The 20,543-nt window shown below is 45.1% G+C and overlaps 2 protein-coding genes across 4 annotated transcripts in view; one reads left to right on the top strand and one right to left on the bottom strand.

Moving 5' to 3' along the window:
• Nucleotides 1-2,687, bottom strand: part of LOC144729107 (integrin beta-1-like) — a 48,453-nt gene extending 45,766 nt beyond the window's left edge. The window contains exon 1 of the mRNA XM_078609046.1: nt 2,553-2,687. The gene's annotated coding sequence lies outside the window, so the exon portion shown is untranslated. The remainder of the gene's footprint in view (nt 1-2,552) is intronic.
• A 2,681-nt stretch (nt 2,688-5,368) lies between these two features.
• Nucleotides 5,369-20,456, top strand: LOC144729106 (NADH-ubiquinone oxidoreductase 75 kDa subunit, mitochondrial-like). 3 transcript variants are annotated; one of them, XM_078609042.1, is made up of 19 exons: nt 5,369-5,487; nt 6,373-6,444; nt 7,294-7,382; nt 7,735-7,842; nt 8,100-8,176; nt 8,316-8,397; nt 8,622-8,752; nt 9,320-9,505; nt 10,447-10,581; nt 12,170-12,284; nt 13,221-13,366; nt 13,484-13,612; nt 14,051-14,180; nt 15,080-15,243; nt 16,045-16,199; nt 17,221-17,396; nt 18,751-18,885; nt 19,416-19,488; nt 19,960-20,456. In XM_078609042.1, exons 2-19 carry the CDS (start codon nt 6,375-6,377, stop codon nt 20,043-20,045), a joined length of 2,187 nt encoding a protein of 728 aa, XP_078465168.1. In that variant the 5' UTR covers nt 5,369-5,487; nt 6,373-6,374; the 3' UTR covers nt 20,046-20,456. The 3 variants fall into 3 exon arrangements, with proteins under 3 accessions (XP_078465168.1, XP_078465169.1, XP_078465170.1); XM_078609043.1 differs by having other exon boundaries at nt 5,418-5,613; XM_078609044.1 differs by having other exon boundaries at nt 5,424-5,668.
• The last annotated feature ends 87 nt before the right edge of the window (nt 20,457-20,543 follow it).

Genomic DNA, 20,543 nt, shown 5'->3' with positions numbered 1-20,543 from the left:
ACTTAGTATGTAATGGTGCAGTCTGGAAGAACGAATTTTAACCAACATTAGGGAATAGAGTTACGCATGAAGATGTCCCGTTGCACAAAGACAAGAAAATACAAGTTTATATTCATCTTCTTGGTTCTTTCGGTAAAGTTAAGCGACTTTACCGAAAGAACCAAGAAGATGAATCCCTGCAGTCACGAAAGCTTTAAATCGAAATTTAAGTTTATATTCATCAACCGTGCACCTTCTGCAAAGTGTAAAGCACCGTTGCGTTCCACAGAGCCACTCTTCTCTCCAAGGTTATAATTAAGGCTATTTGTCCACATAAACAAATGGATGAGGAGTACCAAAGGTAGGCAAGAGGATTAATGATGTTCAATAGCAAACACATTTAAGGGTCATCCCTCCAAAGGACCACTCGTTTGCACGTGATTTCATTAACAATACTCTACGGTTCACTGGAACACAGGAAAAGGAGTGGTGGTGCACACCCACAGGTAGATTGTGTCTGTGCTGTATATTTAACTTCCATATCCGGCTTTTATCTCCCTTTTCATTTCTGCCGAGCTGCTGATTTAAGATTTGTACCCAAGAAATCCATGGCAGTCGGGTCAAACCCACTCTCCATGCACCTTATCACGTCTGCAATTCTTGAAATCAACTACATATCAGTGACTGTTATTTAGATCCTAGGAAGTTAAGCAAGGATGAGCTAGGATAACGCTTGGGTGGGTGACCCATCATGCACAGCAAGGATGTTGTTACAGGCTTCAGGGTAACGTAACTCTATGCTCCCACATTCACCAAACCCGCACTGACCAGCGTGGTGAAGAAAGGTCAAATCATCTTCACAACGTGGTGGTGGGGGGGCCTCATCCAGCAGTGGATCTATAAAGGGCTGTCTGTACACGTACATTGATACGTCGTGTTGTTTTACAAAATTAGGAAATCGGTGAGGATTGGTCGATGCTGAAAAATGTACCCTGTTGAGTGGAATCTACACAGTGAGCATGCCAACGTTGGGCCAACGTTGGGCCACGTTGTGCCAATCTTATTCCAACGTTCCACATATAAATATGTAAATCATGTAGACTTAAGGTCACCCACTGCTGTGTCAATGAGTCACATGCACTCCAAAGAGAGAATACAAATCAGAAATGTCATCTTCAAATGTCCATCTCTGTAAATAAACAAACCCACAAACGATTTCTTACATAATCACTCGTTCCGTCTGATTATTTGCATTTCTGGAGGTCATCTTAAGCACGAGGCTGATCTCTCTGCAGAGTGCCCGAGTTGCATGACCACTCCGAACACCACGAAAAATCCCCACGTGCGCCCAAGTACAGTCGTGATAACACGTGGTGTGACACCCACTTATCAACAGCAAAGATCGACTCAGCGGAGACGACTCACAGCAACATGGACTAGTTATGTAAACTGCTGTTTCACCGTATTCGTCGTCGGCCAATTCTATAGAATTAGTTATCTGGGTCAAACACAGCAGTCCGATGTTGTACACGTGTAGTGAGTGTACTGTACCACATCTAACACTTGAGTAGCAGTACACGTGGTGTACTATACCATAAAGCACACTTGAATAACAGTACGTGTATGGTGTACTGTACCACATCTAACACTTGAATCAGTACACATGTATGGTGTACTATACAGCAGAACACACTTGAATCACAGTACACGTGTTGTGTACTATACCACATCTAACACTTAAATAACAGTACACGTGTATGATGTACTATACCATAGAACATACTTGAATAACAGTACACGTGTATGGTATACTGTACCATAGATCACATTTTAATCACAGCACACGTGTAGTGATTGTACCACATCTAACACTTGAATAACAGTACACGTGTTTGCGTGCTATACCGTCCAGGAAACTTGAATTAAAGTAGAGTACACTAGTTCAGTGTACGATACTCGTGCATTTTCGTACACGTGTAAAGGAACAATGCAATCAAAGCTATGCCTCTTGATATGGACAATGTACTGCTGGATGAAGGCCCCATTACCATGTTTGACCATACTTCACCACGCTGGACAATGCGGGTTGGTGAAATGTGGGTCGGCGGTGTGGGAGAGGTAGTAATGGGATCAATCGATCACCGTGTTGCCACTGATGTTATCCGGGATTGGGGATTTAATTCAGAATGCCGGCCGGGTTCATATCACAGTGCGCTAACCACTGCGCCACCGCTCCACTCACAAAACTACAATGGGGTACAACTGTACAGTGTTATACAACAACAATACGTTTAATTAAACTGTTATACGATGTAACTTACGCAAGCATTGTGTATATGTACCGTGTAATGTTTTAAATACATTTAAACATGCAATACAGTACTCAATACAGTACTGTGTAGTAGCCGGTTGTTTTAAATATATTTAATCAGCGTGTTGGTTACAACAAGTTAATTTAACTAAAGTATGTGGTGCAGTAAACTTCAACAACACGACGGTACATGTTGTATGCGTGTAACAACAACAATAATCAACAACAACAACAAAAGAATCAACAAAGACGTTTACTGTACCGTATTGTTGTGTAAGACGAAGACTTTTACCACTTTCTTGTCGAAGCGATCGGCAACTCGCACGGCGAAAATCGATCAACTATGCAACGTTTAAGACCGTTTTTTGTAGTTGTTTAAACAGATAACTAATCAATAAAATTAAATATAAAAAGGGTCCGATGGCGATGGTGCAGTGAAGTCGTCGTGGAAGAACGGACCGCCCGAGACTCGATAATAGTTATTGCGAAAAGCTTTAGAACTTCTAACTCGAGTTTATCGTCGTCGTTATAATAACAATCATCATCGTTATTATTATTATTCGAGTGACTAAACCTCGCCACTCTTGTAGAAGCATTTAACGAAACAAAAATTCGATTGTTGCTTTGTGGGACCCGGCTAGGCGCGTGCGTTCCGTTTCATCCGAAGCAACGCCACCACGTGGAATTTATAGGGCACGACACAGAACCCACGTTTATTATAATTATTATTAAGATAAAAAAAGTAGGATTCCTGTCCATAAAAAGAGAGAAAGTGAGGTTTGTTTTTTAAAGCGGCTGAAATAATACGAGTATAACGCCTTATAACAGTCACATATTTTTTTTGTTATCGCTTAACGCTTTTTTAGGTAAAGTCACGTAGGTAAAAAAATAATGATAAAATAATAATAAATGAAAATAACTAAATTAAATCACGACGTTTCGGAGGCAACACAAGCTTCCTTCATCAGGTGTAAACAAGTATAATCCGTAAAAAACAAAGTTTTTCACTATAAATCCTTTATATGCGTGGCGGCTAGAGTCCTCTCGTCCTCTGGCTTGAGATGGCTGCCACCTATGGGTCAGATGATTGCATGGCAGCATTAAGCAATTGGTAATTAAAAATAATATTTTTGTCCTAAAAAGTGTAAAATTTTGGAAAAATTTTTTCACGAAAATAAATTGTCACGCACAACGAGTCTGTGTGGAAAATGTCAGCTCGATTGGATCACGGGAAGTGGGTTAAAAAACGACCGAAAGATTTGCACGGTCGTAAGCGCGCAAGCAAGCAAGTGAACTTAATATAAAGGATTTAAAAAGCTTAAAATCTAGTTTTGTACTATAACCACGATTTTTTTTAATGGGACCTTTTGCCAGAATCAAAAGTACTAATCGGTTTCAAAGGCAATGCGTAAAAAAATCAGAGAATGTTTGTTTGCATGTTCACCACAAGCACCGTGTGGTTAATGTAGTAATCGATTCCTTGCAAAAGGGGCCGTCCATAAATGACGTCACGCAATTTTGGACGAGTTTTGACCCCCCCCTCGTCACACGGCGTCACAAAAAGTCAGACCCCCCCCCCCTCAAATATGACGTCACAAAGGTCTGCCCCCCCCAAAACCATATTTCTATTTGAAAATAAAACATGCTTCAAATCGCTTTAAACTATTGTCATTGTAGTGCGTACTTAATGTGGCGCTGCACTCTGATGTTGTAGGAGTGTTGTTATAACAATTAGTGTTGTTATAACAATTCTATATTTATTTAAATTTGCGCATTTTGATGTGACGTCACATTTCTCAACACCCTCCCCCCTCGTCACACATCGTCACAAATGTCTGACCCCCCCCCCACCCCTAGGTGCGTGACGTCATTTATGGACGGCCCCGAAGGTTTCTATTTGGTATTTGAACATCTTAACACCTTCTGTGTTTTTGCCAGAAAGGGTAAACCCTATTATTATTTATATTCTTGGTTCTTTCGGTAAAGTCACGTAGAAGGGAATTAATAAAATAAAAAAAAATAAAAAATGTCCTTAAACCCGCCACGACCCAACACAGCCAATTAGTAAGGTTTGTTACGTAAACAGAACATGCAAATTCGTTACTAGTACAGCACACCGGTGTGCTGGAGAGCCAAGCCACAACATTTACAATCCGAGTACGACGTTTCGCCAGTAATTACAACTAGCTTCATCAGGCGACACAGCCAGATTTGTTGAGGTCTTCCTGTTTAGTTCCTTAAATAGAGGCGTAGATGTGATGACAACACGTGTGCGCTCTGCTTGGGGGGTTAATGAAAACATACAAACGACTATGAGTATCCATTTGCGCTTGGGTTATTTATATGGTAATAAATGTCGAGTGTGTGTCCTAGAATCGCCGTACCAACGGTTATCCCTATTGAAGTAAGGTTACCTGCATAGCCATGCATTGAAACAATTTATTATTTGATTATTCGCTTCCAAGCAGCACGAAGTCTGTAGCTATCCGAACGGTTAAAATGATTTTTTATTTCTCTGAATTTCGATAATTGGCCAGTAGTAACTAGTTTTGCACAGAACTATCAAAATCAATTGAGTGTCCTCGTTGACACGCGTGTTCCGCTACTGCTGACAGTTGCATTCGAAATTATTTAATATTTCTTTGGTGTTCCTTCAGTTATATATTTACGCGATCTCACCCAAAAACAAAACACCGATATTATCGATGATATTGGTCGCGAAAGCCTGCTAACTTAAGTGTTAAAACATTTCAGATTAATATTTCTTTGGTCTTCCTTCAGTTATATATTTACGCGATCTAACCCAACCAAAAAACACCGATATTATCGATGATATTGGTCGCGAAAGCCTGCTACTTAAATGTTAAAACATTACAGTGTTAAAACATTTCAGTGTGAAACATTTCAGTGTTAAAACATTTCAGATTAACATTTCTTTGGTGTTCCTCCAGTTATATATCTACGCGATCTCACCCAACAAAAAAAACACCGATATTATCCATGATATTGGTCGCGAAAGCCTCCTAACTAGTTCAAACATTTCAGATTCTGAACACAAGTAATGCCCCCCCCCCCCCACGGGGGATGACCTCTGACCCCGGCCGAATCCGGTTCCACGTTTTGGATTCGGAGGGCGGCAAGGCCTGGGCTCAGTCAAAAGCCTGCGCCCTCAAAACCTCCCACACTCAGTAACTCGGGTAAACGTCTTCGCCGCGTTTTTATTTTAAATTCTCCTCATAAACGAATTCTACGTGATAGGCAGCTGGCTGTAGAGTTGCGTGCGGGTTTAAGTTCGTGCGAAGGGAGTGGAGGTGCTTTTAAAGGTTTGACGCGACGCGGTTTTTGTCCTTAGGCCCCCCCCAGGTCTGCCCTTGACAGGTGACGGCGGTGCGGAGTTTTAAGTCGGGTTTGTTTCGCCACCGTTAATTGTAATAATCACCAGCTTTTGTCATCGCTAAAGTAAATTGTGCGAAGGGATACGGGTGTTGTTTAAGTCGCTCGTTGAACAAAATTGATGCGGCGGTTACGAAGCGCCCGTACGATCACGTACGGGGCCCTTCGTAATGTGATGACGTTAAGTTAAATGTAACTGGGTTTAAAGCATTTCTATACACTTGTGCTGAATTAAGTATAGGTTATATCAGCCGTAAGTGTATTGTTATTCTACGCTTTGTATGAAAACATAAGCATTGTGTGATTCTCTGGACTTGTAAACAACATTACGGAGACGTTAATGCGTAGAGGGCGCTGTTTGTACTACTCTAATGACCTCTTTACCCTTACTGCTGTGTTCGTCTTACGTTTAAAGGCTTATATTTTGCTCTCAATACAACACAACTTTAGGAACGAAACAAGGACATATTTACAGCGCTCAGAGTCTTTAATGGAAGTTACTTTTTCTCCAAAATGCGGTATTTTTTTCTGTCAATATTTAAGTTGTACATGTACTGTACAACATGCCATTGAAATTATGCCATTAAGCCCGCAGTCCCGCAATGTATTATTAAATCCGTTGTTTCATACAATCACTTGCATTACAGGAAACGTTTACAAAAGTTTGTCGTTGTGTGTGACTTTTGCAGTCATGCAGCGCATTCGGACCCTGGCCACTTTGGCCAAGAACATGAAGACACCTTTGCCCGCTACTCATCAGAGTGAGTGACTTAACCGCATGGAAATTAATTATTCGTGTTGTTGTGTCGTAGACAGTATAGCATAAGCATACTTGGCTTTAACATGTTGGCAGAGATTCGTCAGAGAGCACACCCGTATTGCAAATGTTTTAGACGACACACTGGGTTCCATCATGGGACCTCCTTTGCCAGCACCAAAATGTGATAATAGGTTTCCCCCCCTTTTTTCTGGCAACAAAACAGGTGTTAAGATGTTAAAATACCCAACTGAAACCTTTTACAAGGAATCGTGTCGCATTAACCACAATGCTTGTGATCAGAATGCAAGCAAAAACATGCTCTGATAATATATGCATTGTCCTTGAAACTGGTTGGTCTACACCAGAGACAGCTTTCTTTTGAGCCTTGTCTCAAACATTTATTACTTACGTGTTAAATGTCTTTTGATTAGTCGTTTTTTTCAGTATTTTTATGACATTTATTATACAGTACTACCCTTGGATAATGTTATATTATTGTCATAGAAATGCATGATAATATTTTGCACTGGTGCCATAAAATTGTGTAAATGGTGAGAAAACATTACGCTAGAAAGATGAGTGCAGGCTGGAAAAAAATGGATTCAACAACACACAAAGATGCTGGTGGTCTGCATAAGGGACAGAGCTTTTGTAAAGGCAATACACATCTTTCAGTGTTAAATCTGAAGCCAATTAAGTTGACAGCCATGGAATTGTATTCACCGTTTCGTTCTGCATTGCGATGAACAACGTGCGACGTTCACGTTCATCGTGATACCATATTGCAATATATGCATACTCGTGCATATCCTACACCAAATCATTTTAATCTGTGTGATGCCTCTCACAGTTCACACAAGTGCTGCTGCGAGCAATGCGATTGAAGTGTTTGTGGACGGGCAGTCGGTGATGGTTGAGCCGGGCACCACGGTGCTACAGGTGATGATTGTACCTTCAGTTCTCTCTACCTTTCCTTGTGTTGGGCATTGCATTTTTCAAACCTCGGCTCCATGTTTCTTAATTCATACGCATGTGTTGTGGTGAAATTAATGGCTGCTATAAAAAGACAAACTGCCGCCAATCAGAATTAGTTTCGGAGATAAAAGAGTGTAGTAATGGGCATGCTACTGGGTGTGTGATCAAAATCGCGCATGGGGAAAAAGGAGATGATACTTTTTTTTAGGGATGTGATTGGCTACTGCATAGTTTTTCAGAGGGATAGTATTTTTCACTTCAGTGCCACTACAACCAGATGTTATTGAACCCCCTTAACGACTCATGTGGACTGCAGGCATGTGAGAAGGTTGGTGTTCAGATCCCACGGTTCTGCTACCATGATCGTCTGTCCGTCGCTGGCAACTGCAGGATGTGCCTGGTGGAGATAGAACGGGCACCCAAGGTGGGTCTGCACATTCATCGGTGTTATTACTCAATACAGACAGTACATTTTATTGGTTACGTAAAGAAATATGTATTTTTCCTAAGTTTATATCATAGCGCACCTTTTCTGTTACAATGTTTCTCTCATGTAAAGAAGATTTAAGTGGAATATTGTGTGTTTAAGGGTCTTGCAGTAACTATACCAATATTTACCATAGTCTAGCAAGTGCTGTTAGGTAGAGTAATAATATATCTTTGTAACATCTTGTCTTTCAGCCGGTTGCAGCCTGTGCCATGCCAGTTATGAAGGGCTGGAATATCTTAACAAATTCTGAAAAGACCAAAAAAGCCAGGTACAGCAATGTGCTTTATATAAAAACATGATGAGTGATATAATGTTTGTTTGTGTATGCATGTAGATTGGCTATCAAGAAACAAATCCCATCTGTTTCAAAGAGCAATTTTATACGTTTGAATAATGTCTCATTGCAGGGAAGGCGTGATGGAGTTTCTGCTTGCAAACCATCCTTTGGATTGCCCCATCTGTGACCAAGGTGGCGAGTGTGATCTGCAGGTAAGCGCGCATTCATAAAACTAGACATGAGGTTTAAACTAAGGTTTAATCCTGTGTTGGCTCAATTTTTTGAACAGCAACATAATAATTAGCACCCGGAACCACACAGGCATATATTTATTCGTACCTCCGATTAGTACGGTTGGCTACGTACGGTGCGAAAGAAGTTCAACATGCATACATACACATATACCTTACGTGGAATTGATACCTGCGCACCACAGGACCAGTCGATGATGTTCGGCAGTGATCGGAGCCGTTTCACCGAGGGCAAGCGAGCCGTCGAGGACAAGAACATCGGGCCGCTAGTGAAGACCATCATGACGCGCTGCATCCACTGCACGCGATGCATCAGGTCAATTTGCCATTGTTGTGAAACCTCTGTGTTGGTTACCCTTGGGCCAATTGAGACGCATTGACTTGGTAGAGGTGAGCCAGATTGAGTTGGTAAGCTGAGTCACGTTGACATAGCAGATTGTAAGCTCATTAGCAGCACTACTTTGAAGTGTTCTGTTGGCAAGGTGTTGTGTAACACAAACAAAGTCTTAGTTCATTGACTCAAAGAAGAAAGAGGTGGGATTCATGCCTGTTTCATGTGTGTTACATGCCTGTTTTTGCATGGTGTGGTGATATCTATGGGCGAACATTGTATTTCTTTACTGGATGACTTAAAACATATTCTTTGGTATAATGCATGGCTCCAGTGGCTTCTTAATATTGGAGACAAGAGCATCCCATTTGGTCGCAGACGCATTTCTGAAAGCACACAATGCGGTGTTTAATAGACTGTAGCATTAGCGTTTTAATGAAAGAGCACATTGGGATGTGGTGTTGGTTCTGTGTACACGTTTGGAGTCTAACGTAACCATTAGCTTAGTGATTCACAAAGACCGTGCTTGGTCCTGGCGTTGGTGCACGCTAGGTTCGGGAGCGAGGTTGCCGGCGTGGACGACCTAGGCACGACAGGCCGTGGCAGCGACATGCAGGTCGGCACCTACATTGAGAAGATGTTCCACTCGGAGCTCTCGGGCAACGTCATTGACCTGTGCCCCGTGGGGGCCCTCACCTCAAAGCCCTACGCCTTCACCGCTCGTCCGTGGGAAACAAGGTCCCTCTGCCTTCATTATTTCGCCTTTGCTGTGCATGTTTTGTAGTTTGCTGTGATGGTTGGGGTGCCCCGGTGAATTTGTGAAAAGTCTCTTTTAAGTTTCAGGCGTGCTTGGTGAGTCTCCAGTCCTTGGGCGGTGACGCTGCCTCGTGCTTGTTGCAGAGTTTCACGGATAGATTTATTGGCCACCATGGTTATTATTGCGGGTGTAAAAACCATGATACTATCTGCCATCTGTTTCACAGTGGGCGTGAAAGATCCCCTGGTGTCATTCGCGAGAATAAGCCATTGTGTGTGGGTGTCGGCGGTTCAAATTTACCAAATTCTTAAATTACACAATTTGGATTATGCATAGAAATCATCACCCCCTTCTGACAGACGAATTCCCCGTTTGCAGGCCAGGTGCTGAATCACCCATGTGCCCTCACAGACAGCTGCCGCTGGTGGTGCCTTTTCAACTGTTTGAGATAAGATGATGTAAAGTGCTCTTGAGATGTCAGCATAGAGAGTGCTATATCAAACACAGATCATTATAAAGATGTTATCTCCCTCGCCTGGTTTGCAGTAGGTCGTGGGTTCGATCCCAAACCTGACACCTGCATGTTTATAGTTTGCATGTTTTCTCTCCATGGTCACGTGGATGTTTTCTCATTTTTATCCAGTTTTGCCCTCCACATTTAGAAACGTGCATTTAGATTATTTGGCTATTATAAATCCCACACTTCGATGAGCGGGCTTTACCTGGTAAATAAAACATAGGTTAGTTTCAAATTGGGCAGCTGTAGCACTGTATCAGAATCCAAATCAGAATCTTTATTTAGACTTGAGGAATCTGATGAGCTATGAAGCTCTTTTTCAAAGATGTCCAGTATGGTGGGAGGGTGTGTTGAGGTTGCCGTTTTACCATTGCGGACAACTTACCATCACATTGCCGTGTGCAGGAAGACCGAATCGGTGGACGTGCTGGACGCCGTTGGCAGTAACATCGTGGTGAGCACGCGTGGTGGCGAGGTTATGCGCATCCTGCCACGCCTGCACGAGGACATCAACGAGGAGTGGATATCCGACAAGACCAGGTGGGGGTGACCCGGGGTCTGTTCCACCCTCATTTGTTAGTGGGTGACAAATATCGGATGATATAGGACGAGGTGAAAAATTAAATCAAGCTGCATGAGAAATATGGGATAACAACATCTCACTCGGTTTAACACGTAGGCTTTCGCGACCAATATTATCCATAATACAGGTTTTTTTTTGGGTTAGATCTCGTAAATATATAAATGTTTCGTTAAACCCTTCACCACCTGACAGCCAATTAGTGAGGTTTGTCACGTAAACAGAACGTGCCAATTCGTTAATAGAACAGCACACCGGTGTGTTGGTGAGCAAGAAAAGATTGTAAATGTTGTGGCTTTGCTCTCCAACACACCGGTGTGCTGTACTAGTCATTGGCATGTTCTGTTTACGTGACGAACCTTACTAATTGGTTGTGTTAGGTGGTGGTGGGTTTAACGACACATATTTACGCGATCTATCCCAAAAAACCTGTATTATGGACATCTCACTCACTGAGGAGATCATGAATCACGGTGGTCTCTTGCTTATAAAACTTAGAAAAAAAAATATCTGTCACCTTTTAGATGCGTGCATAATATTGCTTTGACGCTTTATTCATGAAAAAAATACTTTTAGTGTCGCAAATAATAGCACCGCCATCTTGTGCTGCAATGAAGTCTTAACACGTAAGAATGTAGCATCACTAGAGCAACTTCATGATGAGATTGACCAAATTTTTACTCTGCGATTTCTTTTCACGCAAACAAACGATCTAACTCGGCATGAACAGCCGGGAACACCGCTTAAGGACTTATCCAACAAGTTCACACCTCTTTTACGAATTGAGTCATCCTCAAAAGAGTAAAGGGTACTGGATTTCATGATTCACCTACTGATCGACTTTTTCCTTGGAAAAGTGCGATAGCTAAACGAGTGTTAACGCCACCACATCCTGCGTGACAGGGCCCTGGAAGTACGGCCGTAGAGGCTGTCGCAGCAGGGGGGTATGTACGTATGTACGTTGAACTTCTTTCGCACCGTACATAGTCAACTGTGTTAATCGGGGGTGCGGGGGAAGGGCAACAAACCTAAGTGACCGATGATAATTGCTTTTTTACCCTTTTATCTGGCAACAAAACTAACACCCTTTTTACCAGGAGTCATGTTTGCATAGACCACAATACCTGCAGTCATAATGCAAACAAAAAACATAACTCTGATAATGTATGCACTGTCCTTGAAGTTGATTGGTCCACACCCGAGACAGCTTTCCTTAGAGCCTAGTCTCACATGTGTTGGACCAGATGACGCCAAAAGGCGCACAACTCAAAGACAATGCACCATCAGAGTATGAGAGCTCGGGGTAAGCATTTACACCATTGGTACCTCATTTGCCAGAAAAAAATATGATTATTGGGTTTTTACCCTTTTATCTGGCAACAAAACTGACACCTTTATTACGAGGAGTCATGTTTGCATAGACCACAATACCTGCAGTCATAATGCAAACAAAAAACATAACTGATAATGTATGCACTGTCCTTGAAGTTGATTGGTCCACACCCGAGACAGCTTAAGTGACCGATGTCAAGCTGCCCCCCTTTGCAGGTTTGCGTACGATGGGCTCAAGAGGCAGAGGCTCACGCAGCCGATGGTGAGAGACGATCAGGGCCGCCTGGTGCCCTGCGGATGGGAGGAGGCGTTGGGTCGAGCAGCGGGCGCGGTGAGTTTATCCTTTTCCTCACTTTTAACGCAGAATCCTCTTTCTCGGGCCGACTCGACTCAGGGCAGGGTTCTTCAGCTGTATTTTCCTGCGGGCCACGAAGTGAGATTGGCGTGTGCTGGCAGCCAAGTGACGTTATTTGGTGATGCGTTGTGTCGTCGATGGAATGGCTCACAATAAAAAAAAACAATTGTAGCCTTTTGCTTTTTTTCAAACTCCCATATGAAGAAGATCATGTGATAGCTAATCTATACCCCCTGTCTCCAGGTCTCTTAATTCTTTGTGTGTATCACATGTATACAGTGTTGTTATCTTTGTCTCTCTCTTATCTGATTAAAGTGTATCTCTGATTCTGTGAGCCATTAATCTCATCAGGCCAATGTCAATGCAGTTGCAACTGCCCCCTCTTAATTATCCTCTATGTATTTATTCCATGAAAAAAAAATACCCTAATTGTCTCAGTGAATTCTCACCTTGGTATAAGGCTACGTATCTACCAACCTGTATTCCTACCCACAAACAAAAACAAAGATCCCCCTTATAGCCTGACCAGACTTTTTGGGCAAGTGCTGTTAGCGAGCACCTATGAAGGCTGGAACGGTACATGAGGGGGTGAGTCGCCTTTGTCTCCCAAGTGGCGATGTTTACACCCTGCACCAGGTACTCATTTTAGGCTGAGTCGACCTTGAGGAGGCCCAGGACCAGTTCAGATAATTGTCACTGGTGTTGGCCATGGGACGGAATCGAACCCTGGGTTCGTAACACTGCGAGCTAACCGCTACCTGAACGCTCCCTACCCACACACACACATTCACCTACCCATTTACTCACCAATCCACCTGCCTGCCCAGATACCTAGTCACCTACTTACCCACTTAGTGACCCGCCTGCCCACGCACTGGCTAATGATCCTGTGTTGTATCTCTGTGGATTCAGTTGCACGGAGTCTCTGGGAGTGAGATCGCGGCGATCGTGGGAGGAATGGCGGACGCCGAGTCCTTGGTGGCCCTGAAAGACCTGCTCAACAAGCTGGACAGCGAGAGCCTCTGCACGGAGGAGATCTTTCCCATGTCTGGTGCTGGGTAAGCTGTGGCACGACAGAGACGCCAGCATTGATTTGGATTTTTTGTGTTAGATGGCAGCGTTTGGTCAGCCGCTCGTGTACCGTAAACACCGTGTGTGTTGGATTGGATTCGCAGCACTGACTTGCGGTCGAACTACCTGCTGAATACGAGCATCGCGGGCGTGGAGGAGGCGGATGTGCTGCTGCTCGTGGGGACTAACCCGCGCTACGAAGCGCCGCTCTTCAACACGCGCATCCGCAAGAGGTCAGCCGTCCATGAACGCCTTTCGCTCTCATATCCGCTGTCTCGCTCCCTTTGCGCATGTCATCTCACCTCACACTCTTTACACGCTCGCTCACCAGCTCACTTGCGCCCTCGCCAGTTCACTCGCTCCGTCTCCTGCTCACTGTCATTTTCTCATATTTCCTATCCACTGTCTCGTCCGTTCAGACACGGTTTTGCCCACTCATTCATGTCCTCACTCCAACGCTCTCATTCGCCCATTCGCTCCCTTGTTTGCTCCCCCTTGCCTCTTCACTCGCTTGACCGCCGCTCACCTGCGCACTCGCTTGTTTACCTTGCTCATTCACACGTCCACCGGCTCGCTTGCCGGACCACTTGCCAGCCTTCCCATTCACCTGGTTGCCTGTTCACAGCTTGAACTGCGTTGCAGATTTCGGTTGTCTGTATGTGTCCTGGCAGCTGGCTGCACAACGAGCTGCAGGTGGCTGTCGTGGGCACCAAGGTGGACTTGACCTACACCTACGACCATCTGGGTGACTCCCCACAGGTTTTGAAGGATCTGGCCTCTGGGACGCATCCCTTCGCAAAGGTACAGGGAGCAAATGTGCGACCGTGAATAAGTCAAATAAAATACGCAATCTATCGATATCCTATTTATTTATCCAATAAACAGACTGCTAAAATGTATTCTCGCTTTTGTAGACAAAGGCTAAATGTCAGTGTACTTGTAATGTCGTGCCTGTGTGGTTAGACAAGGTGGTAAAGGTGAGGAGCATTCTTGAGGGATGTATATAACTGCAAGATAAAAATGTATTTTGCTCTACTTCCCTCTGCTGACCACCACGTAGCACAGCTTCGCGGTTATCTTGGACAAATTACGCATCGTGGTTGTCCAAGCATTATACTGACTCGACGCTGCTTAGCTTCCGAGATCTGACAAGACCGCGTGCATTCCGGGTGATTTGACCATCGACCCGTGTAACATATACGGAGTTCAAAATCTGGATGTTAATTATGATTAACACATTTCTGCGGAGGGAGCTGGTAGGAACGTTGGGTTGCTCGGTCAATGGCCAGGGTCAACGGCGGCGTGGTGTATTCCGTAAATATGCCCGACTGTGAGGGCGGGCACAAGCCGGCGTGAGTAGGTTAAACGTTGAGTTTTATAAGGGCACCACGGGGTGACCAGCCCCTCCCCACCCAGCCCCACCCCACCCAGCCCCTCCCAAATATGCCCGACTGTGAGGGCGGGCACAAGCCGGCGTGAGTAGGTTAAACGTTGAGTTTTATAAGGGCACCACGGGGTGACCAACCCCTCCCCACCCAGCCCCTCCCTGCACGACGGACGGACACAATAATCCCCTGTGGGCGGGTGTAACCAGGAGGTTCCTACCAGTATAATTGTTTTGATCGGACCAATGGCAAGAGAGCCAATTGTAGTGCTCCTGCTGATCATGATGATGATGATGACGGTGATGTGTTATCCAGGTTCTTGCGGCTGCCAAGAAGCCCATGGTGGTGGTGGGCAGTGCCGTTCTGCAGCGCGGCGACGGCGCTGCAGTCCACGCAGCAGTGAGTGCCATCGCACAGAGTGCCCGCCTTGCCATCGCTGGTACCTCCCCCGAGTGGAAGGTCCTCAACGTCCTGCACAGGTGATGCCCAGTGGCTTCTGACCAGTTGTGTGGAGTTCGGCAGCTGCGTGCGGCTCTTCAAGGACTGCTTCGTGACGTTATCTACTCGGGGCCACCGTCTCGTATTCACGTGCATTGAGGCTCTTGAAATATTTGTTTTTTAGTTTTTATCGAATTAAAAAAAATGGCTCTTCCTGTTATTTTGGTTGCCGACCCCTGAGATAGGAGAAAAATAACCGTTACTTGATCATTTAGGTTTTACGTTAGAATAAGACCCTGGCTAGCTGGACTAATAGGGGGGAGCCCTGGTCTAGTGAGCTGAATGTACAGACCATGACATTCGGTGTGCTCTACAATACTGCATGTCGGTGCGAGGGTGCGCCGCACGATTGATGTAATCTTCTAGATTGTATTAAATGACTATGTACGAGATTGCTTATTATGCTAAACAGAGTTCCATCATAAGGAAGTAGTGCTCTTGCCAATAACATTAGGGCATTCCAGCAGTATTGTTTCAACCCTATTGATGAAACCTGCAAGGTCGCAACTGGTGGTGTAGAGTTTTGATAGCTTAAATAAATGCCATCGGATAAGATTGGCCTGGAAATCCATGTTATTGGGTTAAAATGTATTTTAATTGGAGAGACAAATTGAAGTCTCTCTAATTACCCATAATTATCCACAACAGTGTTTCAAGAGTTATGCAATTTTCTAGAGAGGTGATTATTCCCAAAAACGTATTTTTGACTCTCAACCTGGTATGCGATAAAATAATTTTCGTTGTTGCACGCTCTGGAAGAGTGATTGTTGCCGTCTGTTCAGAGTGGCGAGTCAGGTGGCTGCCTTGGACCTGGGCTACAAGGCGGGCGTGGACACTGTCCGTAAGAGCCCTCCCAAGGTGCTGTACCTGCTGGGGGCTGATGGGGAGACTGTGACACGTGCACAGCTGCCTAAGGGCTCCTTCATCATCTACCAAGGTGAGAGAGCCCCAAACTGTGATGCCTTCAAAAATAACTTGGGGGTCATTTAAACCAAATGTTCCAGGATTTGATATACAGTAGACTCTCGATTTATCCGCGTGCGGTTTACCCGATTTGCAGATTAACTGCGCACCTGAGATTTTGACGTAAATTAATGACTCGTGGATTTTCTCTGATGCCCAAATTAATATTCTAAAAACAGTTTTACATTGTTATTCTTGGAAATGTTTGTTACAAGTCATGTGCTTAAACCGAACAAATATGTGCTCGGGTTAATCCGAAATCCACATGATGGCCTCTACAGTAAGGTCCACCAGTCGCATATCTTTACAATAGTGGGCGGAGTTTGATTGATGTTGGTTGACGTGGCTCTGCCGCTTTCCACTCAGTAGGCCGAGTCTTCTGCACGCGAGCAGGAAAGTTTTATAACTGAGCACGCGCATCGATCGGATGATCGTTATTTTTTGGCATAGAGATCTGCGGAAAAAGGATATTTTTGAAATATCTGTGGCAATCCTCCCCATTAGCACGGATAATCGAGAGTCTACTGTACCTTGTATTGTGCTACTGTTGATTTATTGAATGCTGTTTGGTGGGGAGAGGTAGGGATTGGCTCTGTGTATGTGTGATTGACCAATCACCAAATTAGCCTGAATGCTCCCGAACTCATATGTCGGAAGCTAAGCAGATTTGAGCCTGGAGAGCATTTGGATGGGTGTAACTATCACACAAACAGATTGTCCTAAGACTTGCGGAGCAAGTGCAGTACAGCAACATTCATCATTGAACTGCAGTTGGATACTCCAGCGTGCCTTCACCAACCCCGTACTGCTCAGCGTGCTGACATATGCTCAATCCTTACGAGCAGCACGTCCAGCAGTGGATGTATTCAAGGGCTGTACTTGTACATGCTCGATTGGCTTTGGAATCCCAGAGCGTTATTTCCAGCACCCCATAACGCACTCGCCTTCCTGTATCGACTGTGGTGAACACCCCCACCCCCCCTCTGTTGCCACAGGTCACCACGGGGACACGGGTGCCCCCATGGCCGACGTAATCTTGCCCGGCGCGGCCTACACAGAGAAGACGGCGACGTACGTCAACACAGAGGGACGTGCCCAGATGACGCACTTGGCCATCACGCCACCCGGCATGGCGCGCGAGGACTGGAAGATCATCCGCGCACTCTCGGAGGTAGGGGCTTAGTCGGTGATGGCTCGTGGGACTGGTTGGATTGGTGAGGCTGCTGGGGTTTGGTGAGGTTCGTGGGATCGGTGAAGCTTGGAGGAGCTAGTAGGGTTGGTGGGGCTGTTTGGATTGATGACGAGGCTGGTTGAGTTGGTGAGGGTAGTGGGGATTGGCGAAGTAGAGGTGTGGTCTGAAGGTTGACTAAATTGGTGGGCTGTTTGGATTAATGTGCCTGGCGTGGCTTGTGGGAGCTCATGCAGTTGATATGGATGGTGGGGGTTTGTGCAAGAGCTGTGTCTTGTGCAGTTGGTGTGCTTGGTTTGGATTGGCTTTGTTAGTGGGACTTTGATTTTTTTTTTAAATCAGTCTGGCTGTGGTGGGGGTTGGTGTTCATATACAGGGTGCTTAAAAAATGTTAACACTTATATGGGACTATCGTTTTTAATGGGAAAAGAACAGATAATACACTGTTACATGATAACAAATGTATGCTAATAGCTTCAAAAAGTCAAAGAGTCTCCACTTGATCGCCATCATTGTCAACACATGCCTGGAATCTTCTCCAGGTGGTCTCCAGGGCCCAGAGGCACATTTATTGTGGTATTGTTGCAAATTCTCAGAAAGTGTTAACATTTTCTTTGAAGCACCCTGTATTGTTAGGGCCATTATACTGGTAGGAACCTCCTGGTTACACCAGCCCACAGGGGATTATTGTGTCCGTCCGTCCGTCCTGCATTCAAAAATATGAGGGATGGGGCTTGGTGGAGAGGGGAGGGTGGGGAGGGGCTGGGTGGGGAGGGTGGGGAGGGGCTGGGTGGGGAGGGTGGGGAGGGGCTGGGTGGGGAGGGGAGGGTGGGGAGGGGCTGGGTGGGGAGGGAGGGACTGGGTGGGGAGGGAGGGACTGGGTGGGGGAGGGTGGGGCTGGGTGGGAGGGGAGGGGCTGGTCACCCCGTGGTGCCCTTATAAAACTCAACGTTTAACCTACTCACGCCGGCTTGTGCCCGCCCTCACCGTCGGGCATATTTGCGGAATACACCACGCCGCCGTTGACCCTGGCCATTGACTGAGCAACCCAACGTTCCTACCAGCTCCCTCTGCAGGAATGCGTTATATGGTGTGTGGGTTTGGTGTGACTAGTGCAGTTGGTGGGCACTCTGTGGTTGTTATAGCTGGTATAGTTGCAGGGTTGGTGTCTGGTACAGCTGGTGTGGCTGATGTGGTTGGTGGCTTTAGTTGGGCCGGTGGGGTCTGGATGCCGGGTGGAATTGGTGTGGTCTCGTCAAGCCGCCGAAACCGGTGGTTCCTCTAAACCTTGCATAACGCCGGCTTCCCCGACACCCCTGGGATTGCCGTGTGGCAGGTGGCTGAGATGACCCTGCCGTACGACTCGCTGAAAGAGGTGCGAAAGCGTCTGGCCGAGGTGTCCCCCAACCTGGTGCGCTACAACGATGTGGAGGAGGCAAACTACTTCACTCAGGCGACCGAGATGGCCAAGGTCTGTCTCCTCTGGCATTCCATAGTTCACCTCATGCACCCAAGAATAAGGATTTTGCACGTATTTTGCACTTGAATGCAAAGCATCAATTAATACAATACATTGCTATGTATTTTTTTTAAAAATTGCCGTGTGTCATTCCACAAGACGTGCGTTTGTTTTATGAGTCCCCGGAAACTCGACTGAATTATAAGATCTAAGTTCAACAAAGGTTACAAGTCAGAAATAAGATGGTAAAACAATCCCAAGTTAGACATGAGACAACTTAAGGCTGACTTGGTGCCCCTATTTCAAAGTGTGACATTTAACTCAATGCCCTGTTCTACCTTATAAAATATTAAACTGGTGAAATGTATACCATTTACAGTTTATAGAGTCTAAATGCCCAGTGCATTGCCATCTTCTATGGTTTGATGTGGTGTTAGATGCAAACCTTCGTTTTTCCCGCGTGCATTGTGTATTGAAAGTGTTGAACCATGTGTACATTGCCTCGTATCACTGGGGGCTGATGTTGTATTGTCTGCTTGCAGCTGGTGAACCACGAGCTGTTAAATGAGCCCCTGCAGCCTCCACAGCTGACATTGAAGGACTTCTACATGACAGGTCATTGTTGCAATGTGTTGTCGTACACTTATGAACAATAACCATAGTGCAACTGAAATCAAAAGTAGAGTTATGAAATTGCAGGTATTTTATAGAGGTTTGTCGTATGGCGTGAAAGAAGTTGGGCATACATAAACACATAAGGTGGTTTGTGTAGTGCAGAGCAGTACAAGTGAATTTATGCACATGCTGAAACACAACTCACTCGTAACACACCATGGATATTCATATTACCACACAAGCACATTCACACGCTCCACCCATACTCACACTACTCACATGCAAACTGCATTCCACACTCACCTACTTAAACACACTAATCCACATTCATGCACATTACTCATCCACAAGCAGATATTCACATTGCTCACCTCCACACACAATCACATTTTTTAACACACTACTCGCCTGTATACACATGCACCCATTCACCACACGTGAACTTCTGTGCGTGCGTGTTCTTTCTCGCAGACTCCATCAGCCGGGCCTCCCAAACCATGGCGAAGTGTGTGAAGGCGGTGTCGGAGGGAGTCAGGGCTGTCAAGGAGCCCCTCTGAGCAAACGGCAAAAAATATAAAAATTGTCCACCTCATTGGGTGGACTAACCAATGGCGTCACTTGGAGATAGAGGCTGAGCCTCCCTTGTTACTCCATTGTGGGTGGATGTTTAGCTTCTTGCTAGGGCTGATAAGCGTAAACCAAGCCGATTTATTGTTTAGGCTAGTCTCCATTTTACAGCACTTGTGACGCTACTGGTAAAATTAAGTGTGGTCCCTTCTAAAAAATATCAACCACGCACATAGTCCAAGGTAATAACAACGTCTCTTGCATGTTCACCCACGTCTGTAAATGGCGTTAATTAAAATGAAGAGCTTTTGCTGTGACTGTGTATAATGGCACAAGTACCTTTACACTGTTGCAGAGTGCTTGGTTGTCTCCGTTATAAATAAAGCCTACTTGTCTAAACACATTCGATTCATTGTCAAGTTCTTTTAAACGTTAACGGTGTACCCAAACAACGCATGACACATTGAGAGAGTACTCGATAAGGGCAA

This window comes from Lampetra planeri, chromosome 31 (genome assembly GCF_965212315.1).
Source record: "Lampetra planeri chromosome 31, kcLamPlan1.2.h2, whole genome shotgun sequence".
NCBI lineage: Eukaryota > Metazoa > Chordata > Hyperoartia > Petromyzontiformes > Petromyzontidae > Lampetra > Lampetra planeri.
Note: the sequence above shows the minus strand (reverse complement) of the source record. Positions and strands in the feature narration are given on the sequence as shown.

What these genes read in the sequence shown, in the direction of transcription:
- LOC144729106 (XM_078609042.1), top strand. Translation starts at nt 6,375, where the DNA reads ATGCAGCGCATTCGGACCCTGGCCACTTTGGCCAAGAACATGAAGACA. An exon ending in CGGGCACCACGGTGCTACAG is followed by an intron (nt 7,383 to 7,734) that starts GTGATGATTGTA and finishes TGTGGACTGCAG; the next exon opens with GCATGTGAGAAGGTTGGTGT. An exon ending in GAAAAGACCAAAAAAGCCAG is followed by an intron (nt 8,177 to 8,315) that starts GTACAGCAATGT and finishes GTCTCATTGCAG; the next exon opens with GGAAGGCGTGATGGAGTTTC.